The sequence below is a fragment of the Pundamilia nyererei genome, unplaced genomic scaffold (assembly GCF_000239375.1).
Source record: "Pundamilia nyererei isolate P.nyererei 1_Seehausen unplaced genomic scaffold, PunNye1.0 scaffold00031, whole genome shotgun sequence".
Taxonomy (NCBI): Eukaryota; Metazoa; Chordata; class Actinopteri; order Cichliformes; family Cichlidae; genus Pundamilia; species Pundamilia nyererei.
Window position 1 is genome coordinate 2,910,649 of NW_005187432.1, and position 22,321 is coordinate 2,932,969.

Here is a 22,321-nt window from a genome sequence, read left to right on the forward strand (position 1 = left end):
AAGAAGCTCTCACTTGCTGTTGTAGCTTATTGTGTATTGGCATAATTATGGATATTATGTGTTGTGTTGGTTTAACTCCGGTGATGGAGCATGCATAATCATAAGGTGGGTGGAAAGCAGCGGTAATGATAAGTTACTCTAAAATGAAAATGACATGCATATCGATCACTGCAAAAACATACGTGTAGTTTCAGTCCATTTTGTTGATTTACTGTACCTTTGTAATGACAGGAAAGGCTTATTTATTACAGAGCGTGACTGGGATTTAGACATGGTAATAAAGCACAAGAGTTGTACAAATGGGAAAATAAATCAAGCATCAAACAATTCCATGTCTAATGCTTTGAAGTGACAGGCGTCGATCAATATCGGACTTTCAGGCTTGTTTCTAAACTGTATATTCGAACTGATATCAAAATAGGTGCCCGGATTGAATTAACAAGCATCATTCAAACACATGTAATCAATAAATATTTACTTATGACTGCCATTTCCTTTTATTTTCCACACTAGCCCTGAGCTATGAGCACACTCTGGTATAATCAAATCTGATATTTACTCTCCTCTATGTTCCCATCTTAACCTCTTAATCTGAAGATTTCTTGCGCTCAGTGAGGACTCCAATATTCCACGGCAAACATGGCCCCAAATGATGGAGGGCTTTCAGACTGGAGCCATTCATTCCCCATAGTCAAAAATCATTAATGCTACAGATAATTGCATTGAAGAGCTGAGCTCGCAGCAGCTGCTGCCATCTATTGAAGGGCAGCTTAGCCAAACATAATTAAAAGAGTTGAGATCGAGTGCATTATGCCCAATTAAAAGCCAATTGCACTTAATAACAACGTTATCTGGCCCTATTGACCAGCAGGGTTTTGCTCTAATTTCATCCTCGGTGAGTCCTTGGATAATTGACTTTGAGATATTCTAAAGTGTGCCGTTTCTTTATTCTTTGCCACCAAAGCAAGTTCCCAAAACTTCGGTTCACTGGGTTAAATGAGCAAACGCTTGACCCCTTCGCTCTTCCTTTGACTCTGTGGAGTTCTGAGTAAGGGAGGACTGAATAGAGCAGTGCAACAGTAACATGAACACTCTTGATCTTACAAACTCTCAGTTATGTATGGGAAAAACTTCTTCACTTTTAAGTTTACTTGTTATGGTCAAATGTAATTAGGGCTCTTTTGCCTCAGCGACAAACAGCTTTGGCTTCATCTACAGCTACAACACTAACAAGAACAAGTTTTTAAAAAAAAAAGAATTTAATGCACAACAACCAATAATGAAGGATTACTATATCCTTGATTACTATACTATTTCATATTTGTATGATGTTTTATAGGTGACATGCTGATATTTTTACCTGCTATTTTGCTATAAGGGCTTATAACCGTGGTGCTATTTGTGAGACTTGCTGTTGGTAATTTAATAAATAAGAAGTGCATGCTTGGAGACGAATGCCTTCAAAATGATCAGGTTTGTTATGTTTTTCTCGCGATGTTTAGTTATAACTAGCTTGATGGTTCCCTTGAAGTTTTCCACTAAGAAGATAAGGTAACCTTAATGCTAACCTTCTGAATAAACCAAATTAGCCTAAACTAAACTATCCACATGTGCAATATCCAAATAAATTGAGCTAACATTAATCACTTCTGATCATATCAAACCAAATAATGGTGCAATTTGTTGGTTGTGCTTTAAATTTAAAATAGAAGTAGACATAGGTAAACGTGCATGGAGGTGGAACCAAAAATGAAGGTTACTTATTAACAAAAGCCCTAAAATATTACTATCATGTATAAGTATATTTAATATGCCAGTCCAGTTTTATAAAGCAATTTTCAGACACACCAGTAATTTGTAAGGTCACTTGTTATATATGCAAAACAAGAAGTGTGTCAATTCAAACTCATTTTACATTGTGAGCCACATTTTGGCTACTTTCATCTTAAGCGGGCCAGACCAGTGACACTACATAATAAAAGTTCTGGTAGTTCATTGTTCACTGTGTCCCATAATTATAAAATATAAAGTTTACAGTCAATAAGTGAAAATTGTCTTTTTTTTCTCTATGAACCCACTGCAAAAAACATCCATACTGTCCAATTAGCTGGACCGGTGTGTTTGCTGGGCTGCATCTGTCCCCGGGCCTTATGTTTAACCCCCTGGTCTAAGTCCTGGTTTGTACAACACCCCTGACATTCTCATTGAAAGCAAATTGCAGTCCTTTTTTTCTGAATCTTCTAAGGACCAAATATTTTATCTTTACTGTAATATGCCCATTAAAAAAACATCTGCAAAAGATAAATGGATTTACCGTACATTGATTTAAATACTTGGTCAAATACCACAGCAGCTGGTCTCTTACTTAGACCTGAGAGTACTAGAGGGGAGCGGTTTACTGCATGATAATAATGTAGCCTGAGTGGAAAAACCAATGGCAGTCTCTCCTCTACCACTAATGTTGCGGCAAAATGCCAAATGCAAAAATGTTCACAATAGTGATGGATTTTTTAGCACAGTCTATGCTAAGAAAAGTCCTTGAAGGGGAAAAAGCATTATTTGCCCAGGAGCAATACAAAGTGCTATTAGGAGTCAAGGCTGCATTAATAAATTATGCTTTGTTTTGATGTAATGTAAATGATGTAAGGAGAGATGAAATGTTGTCGGTTTTAGGGGTGTGGAGGAAGTCATTCTGCTCTGGATGGCTTTGACAAGGGAAAGAAATGAACATACCTATGAGGCACTGTTCAACGTGACCTGGGTGTCATGCGTTTAGAGAACGAGAGTTAGACAGTCAAAATATAGATATAAAAGTTTCAGATTTCCTCAGATTTTGGGAATACCTGCAGTCCAATGGGTCCGGGTAAACCTGGGAATCCTCTTGGTCCTTCATCTCCTTTCTGGCCAAACATACCCTGCTGTCCTCTCGGTCCAGCTTCACCATCACTGCCCTGTTAGAGGTTAAAGTGCAAGACATGCAAACACCTTTACTCTCACTCCCACTGACCAAGTGCAATTCTACAATCATTAACTGGGATTTTTTTCTCATTCTTCTAATCAATTTCATGGTTACAGAGTATATCCAAGCTCAGATGGGAGATGGTGGGTCGATACGCACATTCAATCACAGATTAGGATGGACAGTTACAGTACTTGAATGGTTTTTTGAAGGACATTTTACTGCAGTTTTATCAATCCATCAATGCTGAGAACCAACATATTGTTCCCCAGGGTTCTTGGAGTGATTAGAATGCACCCATGACAGGTCAACGGTCTATCTCACTTCACTCACAGACTATTTAAAATGCACAGTCAACCAACATGTGGAAGTTTGACTGTTTGGTTTTTCAGAGGACTGTGTGAGGAGGAAAATTAAACTTGCGACAGGAATGGACCAGAGAGAGACAACAGTTCTAAACACTGATACATTGTGCTGCTCGTCTACCAGGGGAGCAGCCATCCTACCAAAGCTTCTCATCAGGGAATGCAGGATGGAGTACAGTATAGCCAAAGGGTTATGGTAAACAGCGTATGTGAAAGATGCTGACTTCATCTCTGAAGCCAGAGGTGCACAGAGCTACGGAGGATGGAAATAAGAGACTGTGGGGAAAGAGTGAAGTGCTGACAGACTGGGAGTTTTCAGTTCAAACGCATGTCAGCACTTGAAAGTGCTTGAGGAGCTCTTACTGAGCCCTGGGACATGTAGGACGCTTCAGGCTATGGTACTGAATGCAGAACAGTTTAGAAGGAAATATTAGGTGATTACAAGGAGGTGGACTAAAGTTAAAGTGACTTCAAGAAAAAAAAAGTCACAAATCTAACTGTTTGAACATCTCCTTGGGGAGACTAGAAAAGAATTGTGTCTCTATGTCGAGTGCTTGACCTCAACTGCTACATAATTTGTTATTCATTGTAACACTGCATGCACAGCCTGCAACCTCCGTATATGTGTTGGCACCATCCTTGCCCTTGAATCAGAGCAATAGAGGCTTTTGCTGGAAGAAACTATCCGGACCTGCCAAAACAGATAGAAAACGCAATAACAGCTCACCATCTAAGTATGAAGCTTACTTCTTGTGTCACGTGAAAACAGTCCAACACTGGTGAATTTCTTATGTCAATTCATCATAAGCAATGAAACAAATGGCAATTTTTGGGTACAATTGTACTTAATACAAGTATAAAAACAAGTATAAACCTTTACTGAATACTATATTATGTTGAAACTCTCCACTTTTCCTTCCAGTTAAACAGAAAAACTGGGCTGTAAAAATAAAAAAGGTCTGCAGAGACACTTTAAGTACTGTCCATCTTTTACCTTGGATTGACCTTCATCTAGTCTTAATTAGTATATAAATAAAGTTTTATTTGAAGTGTAATTTATGAAAAGAAATGCAAAAGCTAACTATGAACTGTAACAGTATGTTTAGCATAACTTACATACTGCTCTCTGCTCTCTGAATTAAAGATCTCAGTCAGAAACAACTTGAAATTTTCAGTTCACACTGAAGTCCTAATTAGAAAAATGCTTTGGTAGGACTTTAATCAGCACAAGTCGGTGCATAATTACGTGCTCTAAAACTGCTAGCTGAGAGCATTTATATTTTTAAGACTCCGTACTAATTTTTGCATGGATCTGTTTAAATGTAAAAAGTGTAGCTGGTGCAATTGAATGAGATATGATTCAGCATAGTTACTTGTGGTTGTGCTTAGATTTGCAGGCACCAAACGCATGCTCGGGGAGGTGTAATTTATGACATACCTGAAATGGATCTCGCAAAATTTATGTTTAGATTGTTCATGAAATAAATCTAAGTGGCTCTTGTGGGGTTTTTGTTTTCCTTACATTATGTTAGAAATAAGCTTTTTCATATCTTAAAAATGTGTTGTCCTCTCAAAAGTGACATTTCCAAGATTGCTCTTGTCAACTTCATTTTTTTGTCTTTTTATAAGCCGCTGCTAAACAAGAGCACATTTGTAGGACAGGATGTTCACCACATCCTGATGAAGATCAATACTGCTTTGCCATAGACTGTTTCATTACGAATGCTTGACCTCAGTTGCATCTTGAAGACAACAGCACCAGTGACTGAGCTGCTGTAAATCTTGTTAAGCCTTAGCAGAGAAGGAAATTGGATCGTTCATTTTGCCAGCATACACAAGCATTTTTCCAGGATTGAAAAGTGGGGTACGTAGTGTAGCCACAAGTGATAACAGCATTCAGACATGCAATAATAAAAACAGAGCAGACGATGTTAAAACTACACAGCACGAGTCAGGACTCAGTTATGAAGATATGAATACACATGAGCAGACTGACTCACCAGGACAAACAACTGTTAAATAATTTGTTATGCAGCTCGGGAGCACTACCTGCTCACGGCAATCCGTCTCACTAGGTCTATTCTAGCCCCCACAGAGCCCTGCAGATGCTGGATTTGTGCTAGAATGGTTGTTAAGGCCTGATAATTTACAGCAATGAGCTGTTAGTTGCCCTCGGGCCATCAGCTATTGTAGAAACAGGACTTTCCCTGTTGTGTTAATGAGATGGAAGAGTAGAGGATGTTCTGCACCGTACAAGGCAGTATTCTCAGCTAGGTCTGGTGCCATAGAACTCAATATAAGGAAATGACTGGTGCACTGACTGGCACATTATTGCTGTGTGTAAGCCTGTTTGTAAACGCAAGGTCACAAGCGTAATGCTTTGCATGAGTTTCCAGGATAACAAATACCAAATTTGTAATTGCATTTTAATTGATGGGGGACAAAAGCTGTCTTTTATGAAAAAGTCTTTTTGGTACCCCGATTCTAATACAGGACCACAACTAAAAGTTGTAATTAAAAGGAAATTTGTGCAGCATTACAATGATAAAAGGATGGGGAATATTAAAATGAACAGGGACTGCAGCCAAAGGTTTTTGGACTGCAGAGGCAAGAGTAAAAAAAAATAATAGTGCTTGCATAATATGGCCCTGACCTGCCTGAACAGTTATTAATTTCTGTCCATCTGGGAAATGAAATATTGTTTATTAAACCAAGGGTCTCCAAGCAAGCACAATTATGACTCAAGTGTCCAGTTTTTAAATGTATCTAAACACTTAAACAACCCATTTAATTGATTATCATACAATCAGCAAGAAATGGTTAAGCAAAAACCTGCATAAAGTAACTTTTACTCATATCAGAGTGTTGCTGATGATGAATCAATAAAAAGGTGTCGTCCTTCAAAACGAGACACGATTCAATGGCACGTCATTATTGGACTGCAGGTCTGGAGATAACAAGTTTCAGCCGGCAGCCTTTTGGTCTTATTACACCCTCCCTGTCTTCATGGGGGCTTGTTTTGAAAAAAAAAAATGTTTTTAAAATCTGATTTCCCATTTCACTGTTCTTACCCAGAAGCCAGTATGGTAATGAAGAGATGACATTAAGAAGACAGCACTTACTTCTGTAGGCATCACAAATGATGGAAAGAAAGTCTTTAAAAATTCAGGAAAGGTGAAATAAAGGTTGGAAAGTTTTGTGAAAACAGAAAGCAATATTCGGAGTGGATTTTAGTACAGTATAAACGGGTATTCATGTAACTTTTAATGTTTTAGGATTACATTCTTATCGGTGTATGAAAATACTTCAGAGAATAAACTTTGACATTAGATGGTCAGAGGATGAGATACTCACAGCTGGACCAGGAGCTCCAACTACACCCTGGAGACCAGTTGGGCCTGGTGGACCCTACAAACAGGAGGAAGCTGATTATTAAGATGTACATGATAGACACGCCATCTGAATTGAGCAATGAAATATAGGGCAGTTGCCTGCTAAACATGATCTCCATCACACACTGTCTACCTGGAATAATGACATTTGAAAAATCTAATTCAATCTGGAATGTATTTGACGTGATGCGTGTGAGGACAAACAAAAGTCAACTGAAAAAATACAAGCGTTTAAGATGAGGACAGAACACGCTGCAATTCTTATTACAAACTAAGTAACCATTTTGTAAACATAGCAGCACTTCAGCTAGTATTTTATATGCTGCAGACTTTTTAGGGCAAAATAAGAAACATTTTCTAGCAATCTATTCCTTTTGTTCTACTCAATTCAGTGGTGAAATCAGCATCTTTGGTTATTTAACATGAATTGTAATAAAACTCACTGATTTGAATGAATCTGTGACATAAAACTTCATTAAAAGAGAGCGAGAGGGAAAGAAAAAGACTCACAAGTTCACCCTTGTCTCCTTTACTTCCTTTCTGTCCAGGTCCACCAACTTCTCCCTGCAGTGTAACAAGCACATACAGACAAAGCAGAGCTCAAATCTCTCTCCTCCATGTTTAGTCAAAGTCTAATATCTTAAAGTGTCACCTTTACCATGATTAGGCAGTAAATATTTCTCAAGAGAATCTAATTTGATTGGCCCACAAAGACCTTGGGTGAGTGTTTGTAATTAATTGATTGGCTCCCTGTCTAACCCCATTGGCTCTATGATTGACAAAATGCTGTGGCAGAAGACGTGACTGGGATTGAAGAGGGTGTCATGGTTACAAATGTAAAAATGCAAATTTCTGGTTCAGTGTATCAAGTGTGGATGTGGGATTTGCTGGCCTCAGGGTACACAGGATGTGTAAACAACTGGCTATTTCAGTACATGGATTTGTTTGTCTATTTGCATTTAAGAAGATTTCTAAAGCCGTTAGTGTGTGCTTATTTTGTTTACTTAATGTAAGATTCTATCGGGAGTAATTGCTGTCATAACAAGCTTGTGGTTAAGTATAGTTAAAAAATAAATAAATAAATGAATAAATATAGTCCTGTGAAAAAAGTTAATAGCTTGTAGCACCTTTAGCAGGAATAACTTCAAATATTCATTTTCTGTATGACTTTATCAGTCTCTCACATTGTTTTGGAGGAACTGTGTCTTTGTTTTCTTTACAAACTTGCTTCAGTTCACTGATTTTTGTGAGCATTCATTTATGCACAGTTTTCTTAAGGTTACATTTCAGGCTGAGGTCTGGACTTTGACTGTGCCACTGTAACAATTTGATTTTTTCCCTTTTTCAGCCATTCTGTGGAGATTTTCTGCTGTGCCTGCCATCATTGCCCTGCTGCATGACCCACTTTTGGCCAAGTTTTAGCTGTCGGACAGCTGGCCTCACATTGATACAAGAATACTTTAGAATAAAGAGGAGTTCATAGTTGAAGCTGACAGCTCTCTTTGAGGTTATAAAATAATGGTTTTTTTTTTCATTTCTCTGTTTTTATCTTTAACCAAGAACTTAAAAGCTTTTGTTTTTAACAAACAAAACATTATAACTCCCTGTAGCAAATATAAAGATCAATCAACTCTAGGTTTTAAGGTATTAAAACTTTGCTCCACCTTGTCACCATCTTCGCCAGGAGGACCCTGTGGACCAGCTGGACCAGGAAGACCAATAGGACCTTGAATGCCATCACGGCCAGCAGGACCCATGGGACCTTTCTCTCCCTAAAACATAATTTGCACAATATTGTAAAATCTTGATATATTGAACTTAAATAGGTATTTCACCAAGTAAAATTGAGAAAAAAAACTCACAGGACCCCCTTTTTCTCCAGCAGGGCCAGGTGGTCCTTGAGGACCATTGCGTCCTGTGGGACCAATGGGACCTCCGGAGCCAGCAGGACCTCTCTCTCCAGGAGAACCCTGTAAACAAACACTCATCAGTCACTGCTGTCTTACTCAAAAATGCAATTTGCTACAGTAAAGCTAAGAAACAGTTAAGCAAAAAGCAAGTGTGTTTTGTCCAGACTTAAGCTTAAAAGGGTAAATTGATTTGAAAGTCTGCCTAGAAAGAAAATTCTGGTATTTTAAACTTCAAGGCACATTTTCATGTCTAAAGTATCAAAGAGAGCAATACTTGAAATCTGTCTCTTATTAAGCAAAAAACACAATACTTTTGACTGGATTGGCTGCATATAAGACATGTTTAGACTGTTCTCTAAAAGCAGAATGTAAGGGACTCCTTCAGAGTCAGGCATCAGAAATATTGTAAGAGGCTAATTGCTATAGAAAGACAATGGTATAAACCCGAGTGATAGTTTGAGAGAGCTGTCTAAATAAGACAGTTAGAGTTCTGTTATAGAGTTAGAGAGCAAAAAGAAATCTTACGTGTGTTATGTGAGATAGATAGATATTAAAAATGTTAAATCACAGTTCATGTTTGTGCGTGGTTGGCAATATACTGATTCCCAATATATTTTAAGGTTTTCACTTGTGTCTACTTGTGGATGGACAAATGGATGGAAACATTCCTATCTGACAACCCTGGGACTAGTAGACCACTATGACCCTTTTGACTGAAATGATTACTACCTGTCAAACAGGTGGAAAAAAGTAAAATAAAAAAACTCCAACAAAAACACATTTGGTTCTAAGAATAAAGAGACCCTTTGTAGACAGAGTAGAGATAATATTATTAGCTAAAGCTATTTTGTTGACCTGGCATCAGTATATGCGACATGCATGACATGCATGACGTGCATGACAGGATAATGTTAAAAAACAATCTCAGACACTTAGAATAACAATCTCAGCCTGCTGGACTCCTCTGTCAGATTACGTTACAGCCATTTCACAGTTGCCGGTTATATTATTGTCGCTTTCTGTCCCTATTATTTAAACGCCATGTTTTTTTTAACTGGATTAGCTCTAGCCTGTTAGTTTACTTTAAAGAAATTTTGAAGGAATAGGATTCCCGGAGAATATTGTCACGATAATGTGAAGAAGATTTGAATGAAAAACATCACAAACATAAAAGCCTATTATCTGTGCACATACAACAACTAAGTTTTCCCTCAAGACGATGGTAGCATTTGCAGTCTGGTGCAAATATTTAAGTTTTTATTTCATTGTTAGAAGTACTAACCACAGTAACTAACCGCAGCATTACTATAAGCTGTGACATGCTAGAAATATAGCCATTAACTGATAACCATTCTAAAATTACACTGACCCTGCTGACAGCCTCAAAGCTTACCTATGAAGGGAGCCACTGATGAACACTCTTATCTATTTAATAGGCCGGAGCTGCTTTCCCCAGCCAAGGCCTTTTGGAAGGTCTCACCATTTCCCCCACATCAGCATGCCTTATTACCCTGCTCTTCACTATTCCCAGGTGGGTGCTCATCACTGTGTAGGTACCCCAAATCACATGAACTGCAACTACATTGTTGATCACGAGGTCTTTTTGGCATTCCCTTACCCAGGGAAGGTCTGGGTAGAGCCGCTTTCAAATAAAATTAAATGTGCATGTGTACAGGCCAAAGCTTCGGACTGATTCACACGAAAAACACACACTCTGATTCAGCTGCTGATGTGAGATGCCACCTGGCACTCATATGCCTGGCCCGTTTCACGATAGACATTGCTGGTGACACACACCAAGCTCCAAACTGTCATCCACAGCCTGCCAACTTGGCCACGATGACACACATGCACAAACAAGCACACACACATTCCTTTGACTCAAATAACTTTATACTTTTTCAGTCCATTTCCCGCCCTTTCATTTCACCCATGTTTTTCTCGTAAAGTTTGTGACTTGTCGCATTCATCCTTTCTTTTTTTCCTGTGCTATTCTTTCCTGATCAGTCTCTTTCAAACACACAGACGAGAAAAGAAACGCACACACGGAACTCACACACGTTCCCACAGAACAACAGCAGCTCAAACTCTGGCAGGAAATCGATGAAGGAAAATATCACATCTCTTGTGTGCGTGGGCATTGCACACTGGACTCCTTTTAAGGAGTTTTTTTGAAATCTACCAAAACACTCTATCACACGTTTCCATCCAATGGCTTGCTTTCAAGCCAATTTAAGAAAACTATCTCATTTCACTGTGGAAATGGTTTCACTCCTTCAGAGAACGCCCCTCTTCTCACTTTCATCATCTTTTCATCAGTGCTCTGCATATCCGCTGTCATCTAATCTGGTGTTGCTCTGTCGCTGGTGAGCAGGGGCAATTATCGGGAGCCCACGTTTAACGCTTGAACAAAATGTCAGCCAGTTCAAAGCAGCCTGTCAGTCAGCTTTCTGTACAAAATCACCGCTGGAGCTCCTGAGGCTTTTCATTGCATATATCGCAAACTGAGGGGCTTAGAGACAAAGGCAGAGTAAAAGTGCCCTACTTTTTTTTTAGATTACCCACCCAATTTTGCTTCTTTTCAGGGCCACAAAGTATGTATGAGCAAGTGCGATGACATTCCTGCTATATGATTCCTTACTGTGATCGATGCTGAATGAAAAAAAATGAGTTCATTACAGAAAGATAAACTTTGTTTCTTTTCTTGGAATTGTCATTTGAGTGAAAACTGTGCAACGGCAGTTGCTATAGCAACGAATAAGTATTAGAGGGAGACATTTGTGACCAATCGAGTAACAGGGATGAATTGCTGTTCGATTAAGCAATTAGGCAATGGTTAGATCATTATTCAAGCAAAGGTGTTGGACAAAACACTATAAATCAAGCAGAGTTTTTTTTCTCAAATTGTGGTACAGAGATTTATATGCTACATAAATTAAAAAAAAATTATTATTTTTATACTGAACAATAAACACCAGTCTGAGGCGTGAAATGCAGTGAGAAGAAAGAACAGCATTAGCAAAGACATATATACTCTATAGCGCAACTTAGGACAGAGACTTTTTACCATCCAGTTTATGACAAAAGAAGTAGCTTTACTTCTTTCTTAGCCATAAAATAAACTAAACAAAGAAAACAGAAATTAAAAATGCCATTTGGCCCTGAATATTGAATTGAATTCATATTGAATATGTACTTCATCATTTAAGCAATGATGTCACAGAATTCGATCGTACCACCCCACTTGGTTCTACCACCCTCCACACTGCAGCTTATATAGCACGTGCTGCTGGATGACCAAAGTACGGAGCTGTGCACAGCATGTGTGACTCCATTCTCCAATAGCACCAGCTACTTTTCGCTGCAATCTCTGTAGCAAGAGAGATGAGGTAACCATAGTAACAGGCTACTTACGATGGGGCCAGGGGGACCCTGAGGCCCTTCTCCTCCCTTTAAGCCACCTGGACCCTGAAAGCAGAGGACAGGAGAGGGTTAGATCTCACTCACTGCAGGCTGCCACTCAATGCTATTCAAAGAGCAGTAATCACAGCTGTCAAATGGGCCTCTGAACATTACTGTGTGGATGTATGCATGTAAGTAGATACGCATGCTTGAACTGTGTATGAGCACGCACATAAGGAGGGCTTGGCTCTAGAAAAACATAGCATAATTGGCAATTAGGAGAAAAATTGAATCATAAATAATCAAGTAAGGATGAAACAACTATTTACTAATTCAGTATCTGTTTGTACATTTTAGTTATGGGATGCTTTGATTGAATTGACTACCAAATAGTAGCCAGTTTTGGCTAATTGTGCATGTTTTTAATCCTCAATTTTAGAGTCTTTTAAAGGTTTTCTTTCAAAAAGCTTTAATAAAGCAAATGAATACCCATGAAAAAACAAAACTTAATGACACTCAGTAAAAGTGGTATGAAACTTCAATCAGAAAGGGCATTTTCAGCCTGGTGGTAATTTACATCCTGTTAATGATTATTTGGAAGGAGTAACAGTTAGTGAGGAGATTTGCCTGAAATCCATGCTAAAAAAAGGAACTGATTAAATTAATTCATTATAGCACGAAACTTTTACTTAAGTTCAGTTCTCCACCAGAGAAAATGTATCTCTTAGTTAGTAATTCGTGATACAGCTTCTTCTGTAGGCATATTTACATTATTAATATAACAGGAATAATTTCAAGAAGCATCAGAGAAAATGAAAAAGAGAAAAAAAAAACAAGGCCAAGGTGGGCTACAAGTTCAGGTATAGTCCATTTATCTCTGGCATTTTGTCATCTCTTCAAGATCTTGGTCCTTGAATGTCAAATCCTGTGCTGAATCACAGGGCCAGGAGGCTGAGACTGCTTATGGAAAACACAGTTCACCAGAGGCTGTAAAGACTTTCATTATAATAACTAATTTACAAGCTTCAACAGAGCCAGGGGGTGCAGAGGCTGCCAAGCAGGCTCTCCACTTCCACATTTCACCACGGTGCATTAGAAGACTGGAAGGATCTTTCTTTGCTGGACAGACAAAAAGTTATTTATTGGCTCATATATCGTCACTATGCCTTTCTTTAAGACTGAGCGATGTGATGAAGAGTGTGTGTGTGTGTGTGTGTGTGTGTCTCTATGCCCATAAAAAAAGAAAAATAAACTGTGTGTGCTCAGTGGCAATATGTATATTTGTATGTGTGTGCGTGTGTGTGGTGTGTGTCTGTCTACACTTACTCTGCAAAAGGAAAAAGGTTTAAACTCTTTTTCTCAAACTGATCTTTCCGAGTTAATTTCAGTCATTTCAAAGAGGTCCTACCAATAACGAATGTTTCAGTCTTAAAAATGATCAACCTATCTCTAATGTACCAGAGGCCTTCAAGCTGGCAATACCTAAACTGTTACTTAAACAGCTATCGCTTCACCCAGCTGTCTTAGGTAATTATAGGCCAGTCTCCAACCTTCCTTTTATCTCAAAAATTCTTGAAAAACTAGCTGTAAAACAGTATGTGAAGGTTACATATGATCTTTTTATGGCCTCCTACAGTGGACACATCTCAGTGCTTGTCCTGCTAGACCTCAGTGCACCATTCAGCATTGTTGACCATAACATTTTAGAGCATTAGAGCATCCTGTAGGTATTAAAGGTACTGCACTGCAGTGGTTTGAATCATATCTATCTAATAGGCTCCAATTTATTCATATAAATGGAGAGTCCTCTTTACACGCTGAGGTTAATTATGGAGTTCCACAGGGTTATGTGCTAGAACCAATTGTGTTTACATTATACATGCTTCTCTTAGGCATCAGAAGGTATAGCATAATTTTTCCCTACTATGCAGGTGACACACAACTTTATCTTCCTATTAAGCCAGATAACACACACCAATTAGGTAAACTTGGAATTTCTTACAGACATAAAGACCTGGATTACCTCTAATTTTATGTTTCTAAATTCAGATAAAATTGAGGTTATTGTACTCTGTCCAAAAAGTCTTACAAATATGGCATATAACCAGATGCTTACTCTGGATGGCATTATCTTTGAATCTTGTAACATTGTGAGGAACCTTGGAGTCGTTTTTGATAAGAATATGTCCTTCAATGTGCATATTAAATAAATATGTAGGATTGCTTTTTTTCCATATTGTACAATATTGAGAAATGATATGTCATGTCTCAGAATGATGCTGAAAAACTAGTTCATGCATTTATTACTTCTAGGCTGGACTGCTGTAATTCATTATTATTAGGATGTCCTAAAAAAAAAAACTTCCTGAAAAGCCTTGAGTTTATCTGTGGCAGAAGTACTGACAGGGACTAGAAAGAGAGAGCATATTTCTCCTATATTGGCTTCCCTTAACTGGCTCCCTATTAAATCCAGAATCAAATTTAAAATCCTGCTCCTCAAATAAAAGGTTTTGAATAATCAGGCCCCATTTTATCTTAATGACTTTATAGTACCGCATCACCCCATTAGAGCACTACACTTCCACACTGCAGTCTTACTTGGGGTTCCTAGAGTATTTAAAAGTATAATGGGAGGCAAAGCTTTCAGCTTTCAGGCCCCTCTTCTGTGAAACCAGCTTCCATTTAGGATTCAAGAGACAGACACCCTCTCTATTTTTAATATTAGGCTTCAAACTTTCCTTTTTGATAAATCATATAGTTAGCGTTGGATCAGGTAACCCTGAATCCTTCCTTATGTGCTCCAATAGGTGTAGGTTGCTGGGGGATTCCCATGATGCACTGGGTGTTTCTTCTTCAGTCACCTTTTTGACTCACTATGCATTTATACACCTCTCTGCATTTAATTATTAGTTACTATTAATCTCTGGCTCTCTTCCACAGCATGCCTTTCTCCTGTCTTCCTCCCCTCACTTCCAACCAGTCGCGGATGATGCCGCCCCTCCCTGAGCCTGGTTCTTCCGGAGGTTCCTTCCTGTTAAAAGGGAGTTTTTTCTTCCCACTGATGCTTACTAATAGGGGGTCATATGATTGCTGGGGTTTTCTCTGTTTTCTGTGTATTATTGTAGGATCTTTACCTTACAATATAAAGTGCCTTGAGGCAACTGTTGATGTGGTTTAACACTATATAAATTAAACTGAACTGAATTGAAGATTTATGCTTTTATTTTCACTAATACAAGAAGTGCACATATCCATGTGTGTCTGTTTCTGAGTGTGGATGAAATCACTTTGACAGAGTGGGAGGTTGTGTGAGTTTTTTTTTTTTTTCACACAGTATATGTGTACTCCCGTTATAAAAGGAAAGCCATTCCTTAGCACACATGGGACAAACATAACGGCTGCAATAAGTCTGAGCAGTGCTGTCATGCGCTCTCTTAATGGTCAGCCTTGAAATGAGCTTCAACCACAGTTCCTCAAGTTGATCCTCAGTCAGCATCCTCCCTGACCTTGAACTTTTTCTCACTCACACCCACTCTTATTGAGAATTAATTCAGGTTATGCAGAAGGCTAGAGTGCATGAGATGCAGTCAGTAAGTTGTGGGTTTGAATCAGAATCAAAGGGATCTGACTCATTCTTTGATAGAAAACTAAACACGAATTCCTTATAAGCTCCACTAGTGCAATTCTAAATGAGGAAATTCATGCCTACGACATGCAGCATAGTGCTGATTAGAGGGACATTCTTTATGTCATAGCCACATTGGAAAAAAACAAAACATATTTTTAAAATTGCTGACACCAGTAATGATAAAATATATCAATCTGTGTATTACTGAATCCTCTCAGTTCTATGAAAGCCCATTCTGTAACGTTCAGTCAGGTCCACTGCCAAGTGTGACATTTGGTTTAACAGCAGGTTGTTAGCCTGGTAATTGGAGTTTGGAGCTAAATTCAGCTGGGTGGATGCTCAGGATGTGGGATGGCACAGTTTCATGTGGACATGTTAAGTATGTTTGCGTTAATGTATTAATCTGTGGGAGGTCTCTGTGTTACCATGGCCCCTGGAAGACCTCTTGCACCTTGGAAACCTCTCAGGCCAGCAGGTCCTGGCTTGCCGCTAGGACCCTGAAGACCTGGATCACCCTACAGAGGGAAAGAGAATAAGTCAGTTAACTGACATTGGGTAATCATGAAAGGCAGAGTTCCTTTATGTGAAAACAAAGAAGAGCTCAATCTGTGAGAATGACAGAAAAAAAAGATTGATCTCATGATAACAGCTAAAATTATACGTAATTATGCGGGAACAATAGCAAGTGATTAAAATGTAATGGCAAAAAAAGAAAATGTAGGCCAGTAAACATAGAGCTATCCAAAGAATAATTAAGACTAGCACAGACTGGACATTGAACAACCCCCCCACCCCAAAAAAAAGAAACATGTGGTTGTTAAATAGTTTTATCAGTGTATTTCAGTTTACCTACACACTATTATACCAATATATGTGGGTTACAAAGCTGTTAAACTGGGGTGAAAAAAGCATGTTAAGAACAAAAATGAATTCTGTAAGTTGCTAAAAGAACAATAATTTTAAATAACACTAAAGTAGACAGATGCACTATTTAACAAGGCTTTCTGTATAATCAAAGAAGTTTTGACCTATATTTATCTGAATTTGAATGCATGGTCATTTACCTTTCCACCCTCTTTTCCAGCAGCTCCAGGTAGACCTTGTTCACCAGGTGGACCAGGAGAGCCAGGGTGTCCTCGCTCTCCACTTGGTCCTGTCTCTCCAGTTGGTCCCTTTCAAGGACAAACACGACACATTAAGGTTAATCAACTATAAAATGTATGTAAAATATAATTCCTATAATTCCAGGGTCTTCATAGTTACTCCAAAATGATGATCAGCAACACTGATTATTTGAAAACCATCTGATGCATTCTAATTACTATTTTTAGGATAAGCTATTATTACTGATATATACCTAGATTTCTGTAATCCATAACTCCTAAACTAGAAACACAGAATATATGTGCACAACAGAGGAGGTAATGATGACATTCGCTGAATATCTACCTGTGGTCCAACCACTCCTCCAGGCCCCGGAGGTCCAGTCTTCCCTTGGAAGCCCTGAGGAAGATGTCAGAGATATCAAAGATATTACTGGACAAATTTTAATATTTGATTTACTGACATCTTTGTGTTGTACAATAGGTAAACATTAGGTCATAAAGAAAGTCAGTTTTAACTACACTACACTGTAATGTATAGTTAAGCTGACAAAATATTTCTCACACCCTAAACCTGGCACCTGCAGGTATAAGCAAGTTAAATCTTGACTTTTTCAAAGCTTTTTAATACCACTGTAAAAGTGCTTGCATAGTAATACTTAATTAATACTATTCAGTGAAGGCTAAAAAAAAACACACATAGACAGTCACTTGCTTTTTCAGTATGAAGCGCCTGTAAAACCTGTGCAGTAAACAAGATCCAAGTTTGGTTGTTCTTTCTTCAGAAGCAGAAGAAGTCCTTATGCATACAAAATGTAATGCTTAAAAATATCAGAGGTGCTGACTCTCATAATACAGCAAATTATGGAGATGTAAACACAAAACCAATTAGACAATATAGGACTGTATACCACTAAAGAAGCAAGAAAAGATAATGAGTGGACTTCAGCATTACAGATGCTGCACTTAATCAGCTCGTTGTCATGCCAATATCCTATTTCTGCTACTCCTAGCGATGTTACTTGTTTACCTTTTGTAAAAAAACATTTAAAAAAGTATTCATTAAAAGTAAAAAGACCCCAATCTTTACTTCAACATCATTGAAATACACTAACTGTAGCTATTTGAGAGGCTGAAAGACGCAATACGTGACTTCACAACATCACAACACAAGGTGTTAATGTACAAAACTACCCACTAACCGTTTCTCCCCGCTGTCCAGGATGACCAGGTAGCCCGTCTTTCCCTGGTGGGCCCTGGAGTTGAACAGGTGGATAGTTCAGAAGAATCAAGATATCAGGTGTGTATTAATATTTGAAAAGCTTGCATGAAAAGCATCAACATGGTTGTGGATGGTGCCAGCTCACTGACAGCTTGACAGCAGCTACTTACATTAGGTCCTTTGGGTCCAGGGAAACCGACAGGTCCCTGTGGTCCTTGAGGTCCCTGAAATGAAAAGAAAATAAATCAAGCAGTCAGAATAGCGAATGACAACCACAACATGTAAATGGAATATAATTAGATTCACACTGAGAAACCTAGCTGTTTCACTGTTGCTGTTAAGAAATAAATAGCACTGCCTCGTTCATTATGAATTTGCTGGCTTTTTGTGACACAAATTAGGTTACACAAATAAGTATAAGGTTGCTCATTTAAAATTAACTAGCCGAAGGATTTAAAATCTAAGTGCTTCACTGAAATTACAAAAAGTTACAATTCACTCTGAGTTCAAGTTTAAGTTCAATCCACCTGATATACTTTTGGTGTCACAGAGTCTGTGTGCAAAACAAGAGTGGCTGATCAAACAAAATCCAATACTAACCCGCTCCCCTGGCAGGCCGGGAGGTCCATCATTGCCTGAGTTGCCCTGAGGAGATAGACAGGGTACAGAGCAATTTTGTGAACTTCATCAACACAAGTAGTGTGAAATATGAATCAAATTCATGCAAATCATTGATACTGAGGTTACACATCAAGTCAAGGTGTGCATGCATGCACATTTATTTACCAAAGGGGAACTATGTTTTATAATGTTGATACACTATAATTTTATATTTAGGTAGCTCTATATTTATGTAAGACTTTCAACAGACACACATACAGTACTATGTATAATAACTTATGTATAATACATGAGCACAGTAACATGTATTTCACATAGCAGCTGTACCAAACTACTGATTTTAATCATGCTCCATACAAAAACATAAACATAAAGAGATATTTTATATCAGGCAAACTGCCTTTAAAAACCTGAAATGGGCACTTACCTTAGCACCCGGCTTTCCTGTTGGTCCTCTAGCACCACGGCCACCGCGTGGACCCTAAATTCATTAAATATATTTACAGAAATAATAAGTTCAGTTTTAGAAAGCGTGAAACAATAAGAAGCAAATCCTAAGAATAATTTTATTTAAGGGCAATTGCCATCCCTGCCCCTCTCTAAAATTCTCTACCTACTGCATTTTTCAGAAAACAAAAAACACATAAACCCCATAGACAGCCCTTTAAAGGATGAGATTTTCATTTAAACACAATACATCATTTATGTGGAGAGCTCAGGCTGAGCTGGCAGACAGATGAATTGCCTACCGTTGGGCCACGTTGCCCTCTAGGGCCAGATTTGCCAGCAATTCCCTGAAAACAGAAAAACAAAAGTTTTGATTTAGGACAAAAATCACGCATCACCTAATTTAATACTTCTTAATATCCTGTTTGGGAAGTTTTAGCTGAGCCATCATCAGACAGAAGCAACTGTTCCAGGAGTTTGAGTCAGGGAAACAGCACTTTAGGACAAAAATAAATAAACAAATTGATGCTGTAAGTGGTTACCCATAGACACTCGACAGTTTGAACTAGCTGTCGGTTCTAGCATGCTGGGGCCGAGCATGTCTGCTTCTCAATGTCTGTATGAGCGCAGTTTCTCTTGTCAATAATAACCAGCTTCATTCTGAAACCCTCACTCTCATCCCTTTGGCTCAAACACTCACTAGTTTCATTCACACAGCTGAATATAGTTGTCAGTCCTCCATGAAGACCTACAGTACATCTTTACAGCAGTCTTCTGGGTACGGCCTTTGTAGCGCGACAGAGTTAGTGTTGAAAGCCTGCACTGAGCCTTGACCTCAAAGACATTCCAACAGCTTTGTTATAAAATAGGATGACAGTCCTCACTGATCCTGTGGCTAAAAGAAAGTAAATTGCTATAAGAGTCAAAATCAGACCCTTTGGTAGGCTAGGTTCAGTTATTGTGCAAATGTACTGTTTATAAAGTTGGGGAAACCTGCAGTCACCTGAGACTGAAGAAGTCAGTTGGATGGCCAGATGTCCAGATGAACAGAATAAACATTTTGGGATTCACTCACCTGGATGATTGAGCATGCATCAAGTCAATATCAGAAGACTCTTACAGCAGCAGATTGATTGTTTTGGAAGCCGATGGTCATGTACATATTTTTGTACAAATTTCAGAGTTAATTTGAATGTATTGGAATCAAGTTGGGATTTTTTTAACACATACAGTAGAGTAGGCAGATCTATTTATTTGTTTTCTACCATATCCAGGGTAGCAGTGTCAAAGTTTAATCGTATGTGTGTCCTTTTAAGATGTAAGATGCCCCTTGATCACTAGGAAAGCTGAGTGACTCTGTATGCATGTATTTAATTTTTTTTTTCCTCACCCTTGTTCCTTTCTCGCCGTTTGCCCCAGGGAATCCAGGAAAGCCATTGGAGCCCTGCAGGGCAAGTAGAGAAAAAAAGTCAGAGAGAAGGACTGAGTGAGCAAAAGGAGAAATACATTCACATATTCGAGAGCATAAAATAACACTCTGCCCTGTAACAATGTCAGTGAGACTATAGAAGAAGTAGCAGCAGTCCTTTTGCACTTTACTGAACAGGGCTAATTAATAAGAAACTGTACAGTCCTTCCACATAAAAGACTAACTTGCCAGCCGATTCATATCAGTGGGTGTGCAGTTTATAGTTTGTCATCCCCTTAGAAAAATGAACACCTTCTTTTTAAGGCATCAAAAGAACCCGGTCACTTTGACACTTTCTGACACACAGACAGACAGACAAAGGTGTCGTTAGGTTGTTAGCAAAGTGTCTAGTGAGGAGGAAGATAAAACTGGCAGTGTGAGTAAATAAAGACAAAGAAAACGGAAACGGTGGATTCTCTTTGTTACCCATCAGCAATTTAGTTAGTGGACTTTTGCAGGCTGTGCTGTCTGATAATGAGAATGGTGCCAGTCAAACAAATACTAGGAGTGTAATCACTGTTGGATGAATTAACAGGAGTACCAAGCAGCTTACCAATATAGCTTCCCTTCATGCAGAATTAGGCAGCATAATTATACGTTCAACCAATTTAAGTTAAACATTTCTCTGACCCAGCTGTGCTCCAAGGTCACGGGCATATATGGGTGTGTTGAGTTTAAAACGCTCTCTGATGCACAGTATGATGCACTATGCGGTATCCATAGTGCTCATTATTGCACACATGCATATGTATACAAGGAATAATTCTGTGCAGTATGGGCAAGGGCGCCACAACAGGGCAGCGTGGGCAGAAACGCAAGAAGTAAACAGCTCAACATTGTGGAGACAGCAGGAAAGGGACATCTATGCTGCTTAATTTGTTTTTCACAGAGGTGCAGTTATGGTAAACTGAAAGGAGAGCTGGTACTGGACAAGCACGACTTGCACCATGGAGATAAGACTACTGAAGCTCTTGCAAATGGCATCCAGAATTAACAGTGTGGGAAAGCTGTTAACAGAGAGTGATGGGGTGCAGCAGCCAAAAACACAGCCATTGGAGGGATTCATGCACAGGCTGATTGAGGGGGATAAAGGCTGTTAATGGGCCAAGACTTTGACCCTGAACATACTTCTGAGGACGATTTGACATTTTATAACACTGTTGATACTTTGCAATGGAAACATGGGACGAGCAGGTTCTGTCTCATACAGCACATGATCTATTTTGGGAACAGAATTTAGTTTTTGGGAACTATGGAAGTCCAAAAAGGACGGTTGGGTTCCAGACAAATATATATTAAAAAATTATTTAAAAATATTTAGTCTATGTATTTGAAAAGTCAGGATGTCTTTATTATCCTTTGAGGACTATATTTGTTGGTTTTGCTATGATTACTAGCACTGAATAACCTTTACTGTACTCTGTCTATTACACAATTGTAAAATGTCAAATCTTGAAAAGCTCCATTCTAGTTAGCATAGACAGTAAATGATTTTAAAAAGTAAATACAAATTACCAAAATATACAGTTTAGAAATTTCAAATGTATTTTGTAGCTTACTCAATTTCAGGAATATCCACAGCTCACATTTTGCTGACATTAACAGAGCAGTTCCTAAATGGATGCTCTAAGACAAGTTGTATCTGACCCATCGTATCAGTGCGAGGGTGTCAGTGCTGACAGCAGCAGAGAGGAACCAGCTGCAGCAGCACATTGTGATAGTGATGCCGTGGCACAATGGTCAGCTGTTGGAGTATTCCTGGATTTTAAGGAGGGCGGACAGCTGATGACTACAGCAGGTGACC

General features: G+C 38.7%; 1 protein-coding gene across 1 annotated transcript in view; it reads right to left on the reverse strand.

The window, feature by feature from the left end:
* col11a1b (collagen, type XI, alpha 1b) overlaps nucleotides 1–22,321 on the reverse strand; it is a 79,009-nt gene that overhangs the window by 14,524 nt on the left and 42,164 nt on the right. The window contains exons 32-46 of the mRNA XM_005729081.1: nucleotides 20,440–20,493; nucleotides 19,352–19,396; nucleotides 19,030–19,083; nucleotides 18,582–18,626; nucleotides 18,152–18,205; nucleotides 17,962–18,015; nucleotides 17,106–17,159; nucleotides 16,721–16,828; nucleotides 16,082–16,171; nucleotides 12,041–12,094; nucleotides 8,579–8,686; nucleotides 8,381–8,488; nucleotides 7,227–7,280; nucleotides 6,679–6,732; nucleotides 2,844–2,951 (exon numbers count right to left, since the gene is read on the reverse strand). Coding sequence (XP_005729138.1) covers nucleotides 2,844–2,951; nucleotides 6,679–6,732; nucleotides 7,227–7,280; nucleotides 8,381–8,488; nucleotides 8,579–8,686; nucleotides 12,041–12,094; nucleotides 16,082–16,171; nucleotides 16,721–16,828; nucleotides 17,106–17,159; nucleotides 17,962–18,015; nucleotides 18,152–18,205; nucleotides 18,582–18,626; nucleotides 19,030–19,083; nucleotides 19,352–19,396; nucleotides 20,440–20,493 — 1,044 coding nt within the window. The remainder of the gene's footprint in view (nucleotides 1–2,843; nucleotides 2,952–6,678; nucleotides 6,733–7,226; nucleotides 7,281–8,380; nucleotides 8,489–8,578; nucleotides 8,687–12,040; nucleotides 12,095–16,081; nucleotides 16,172–16,720; nucleotides 16,829–17,105; nucleotides 17,160–17,961; nucleotides 18,016–18,151; nucleotides 18,206–18,581; nucleotides 18,627–19,029; nucleotides 19,084–19,351; nucleotides 19,397–20,439; nucleotides 20,494–22,321) is intronic.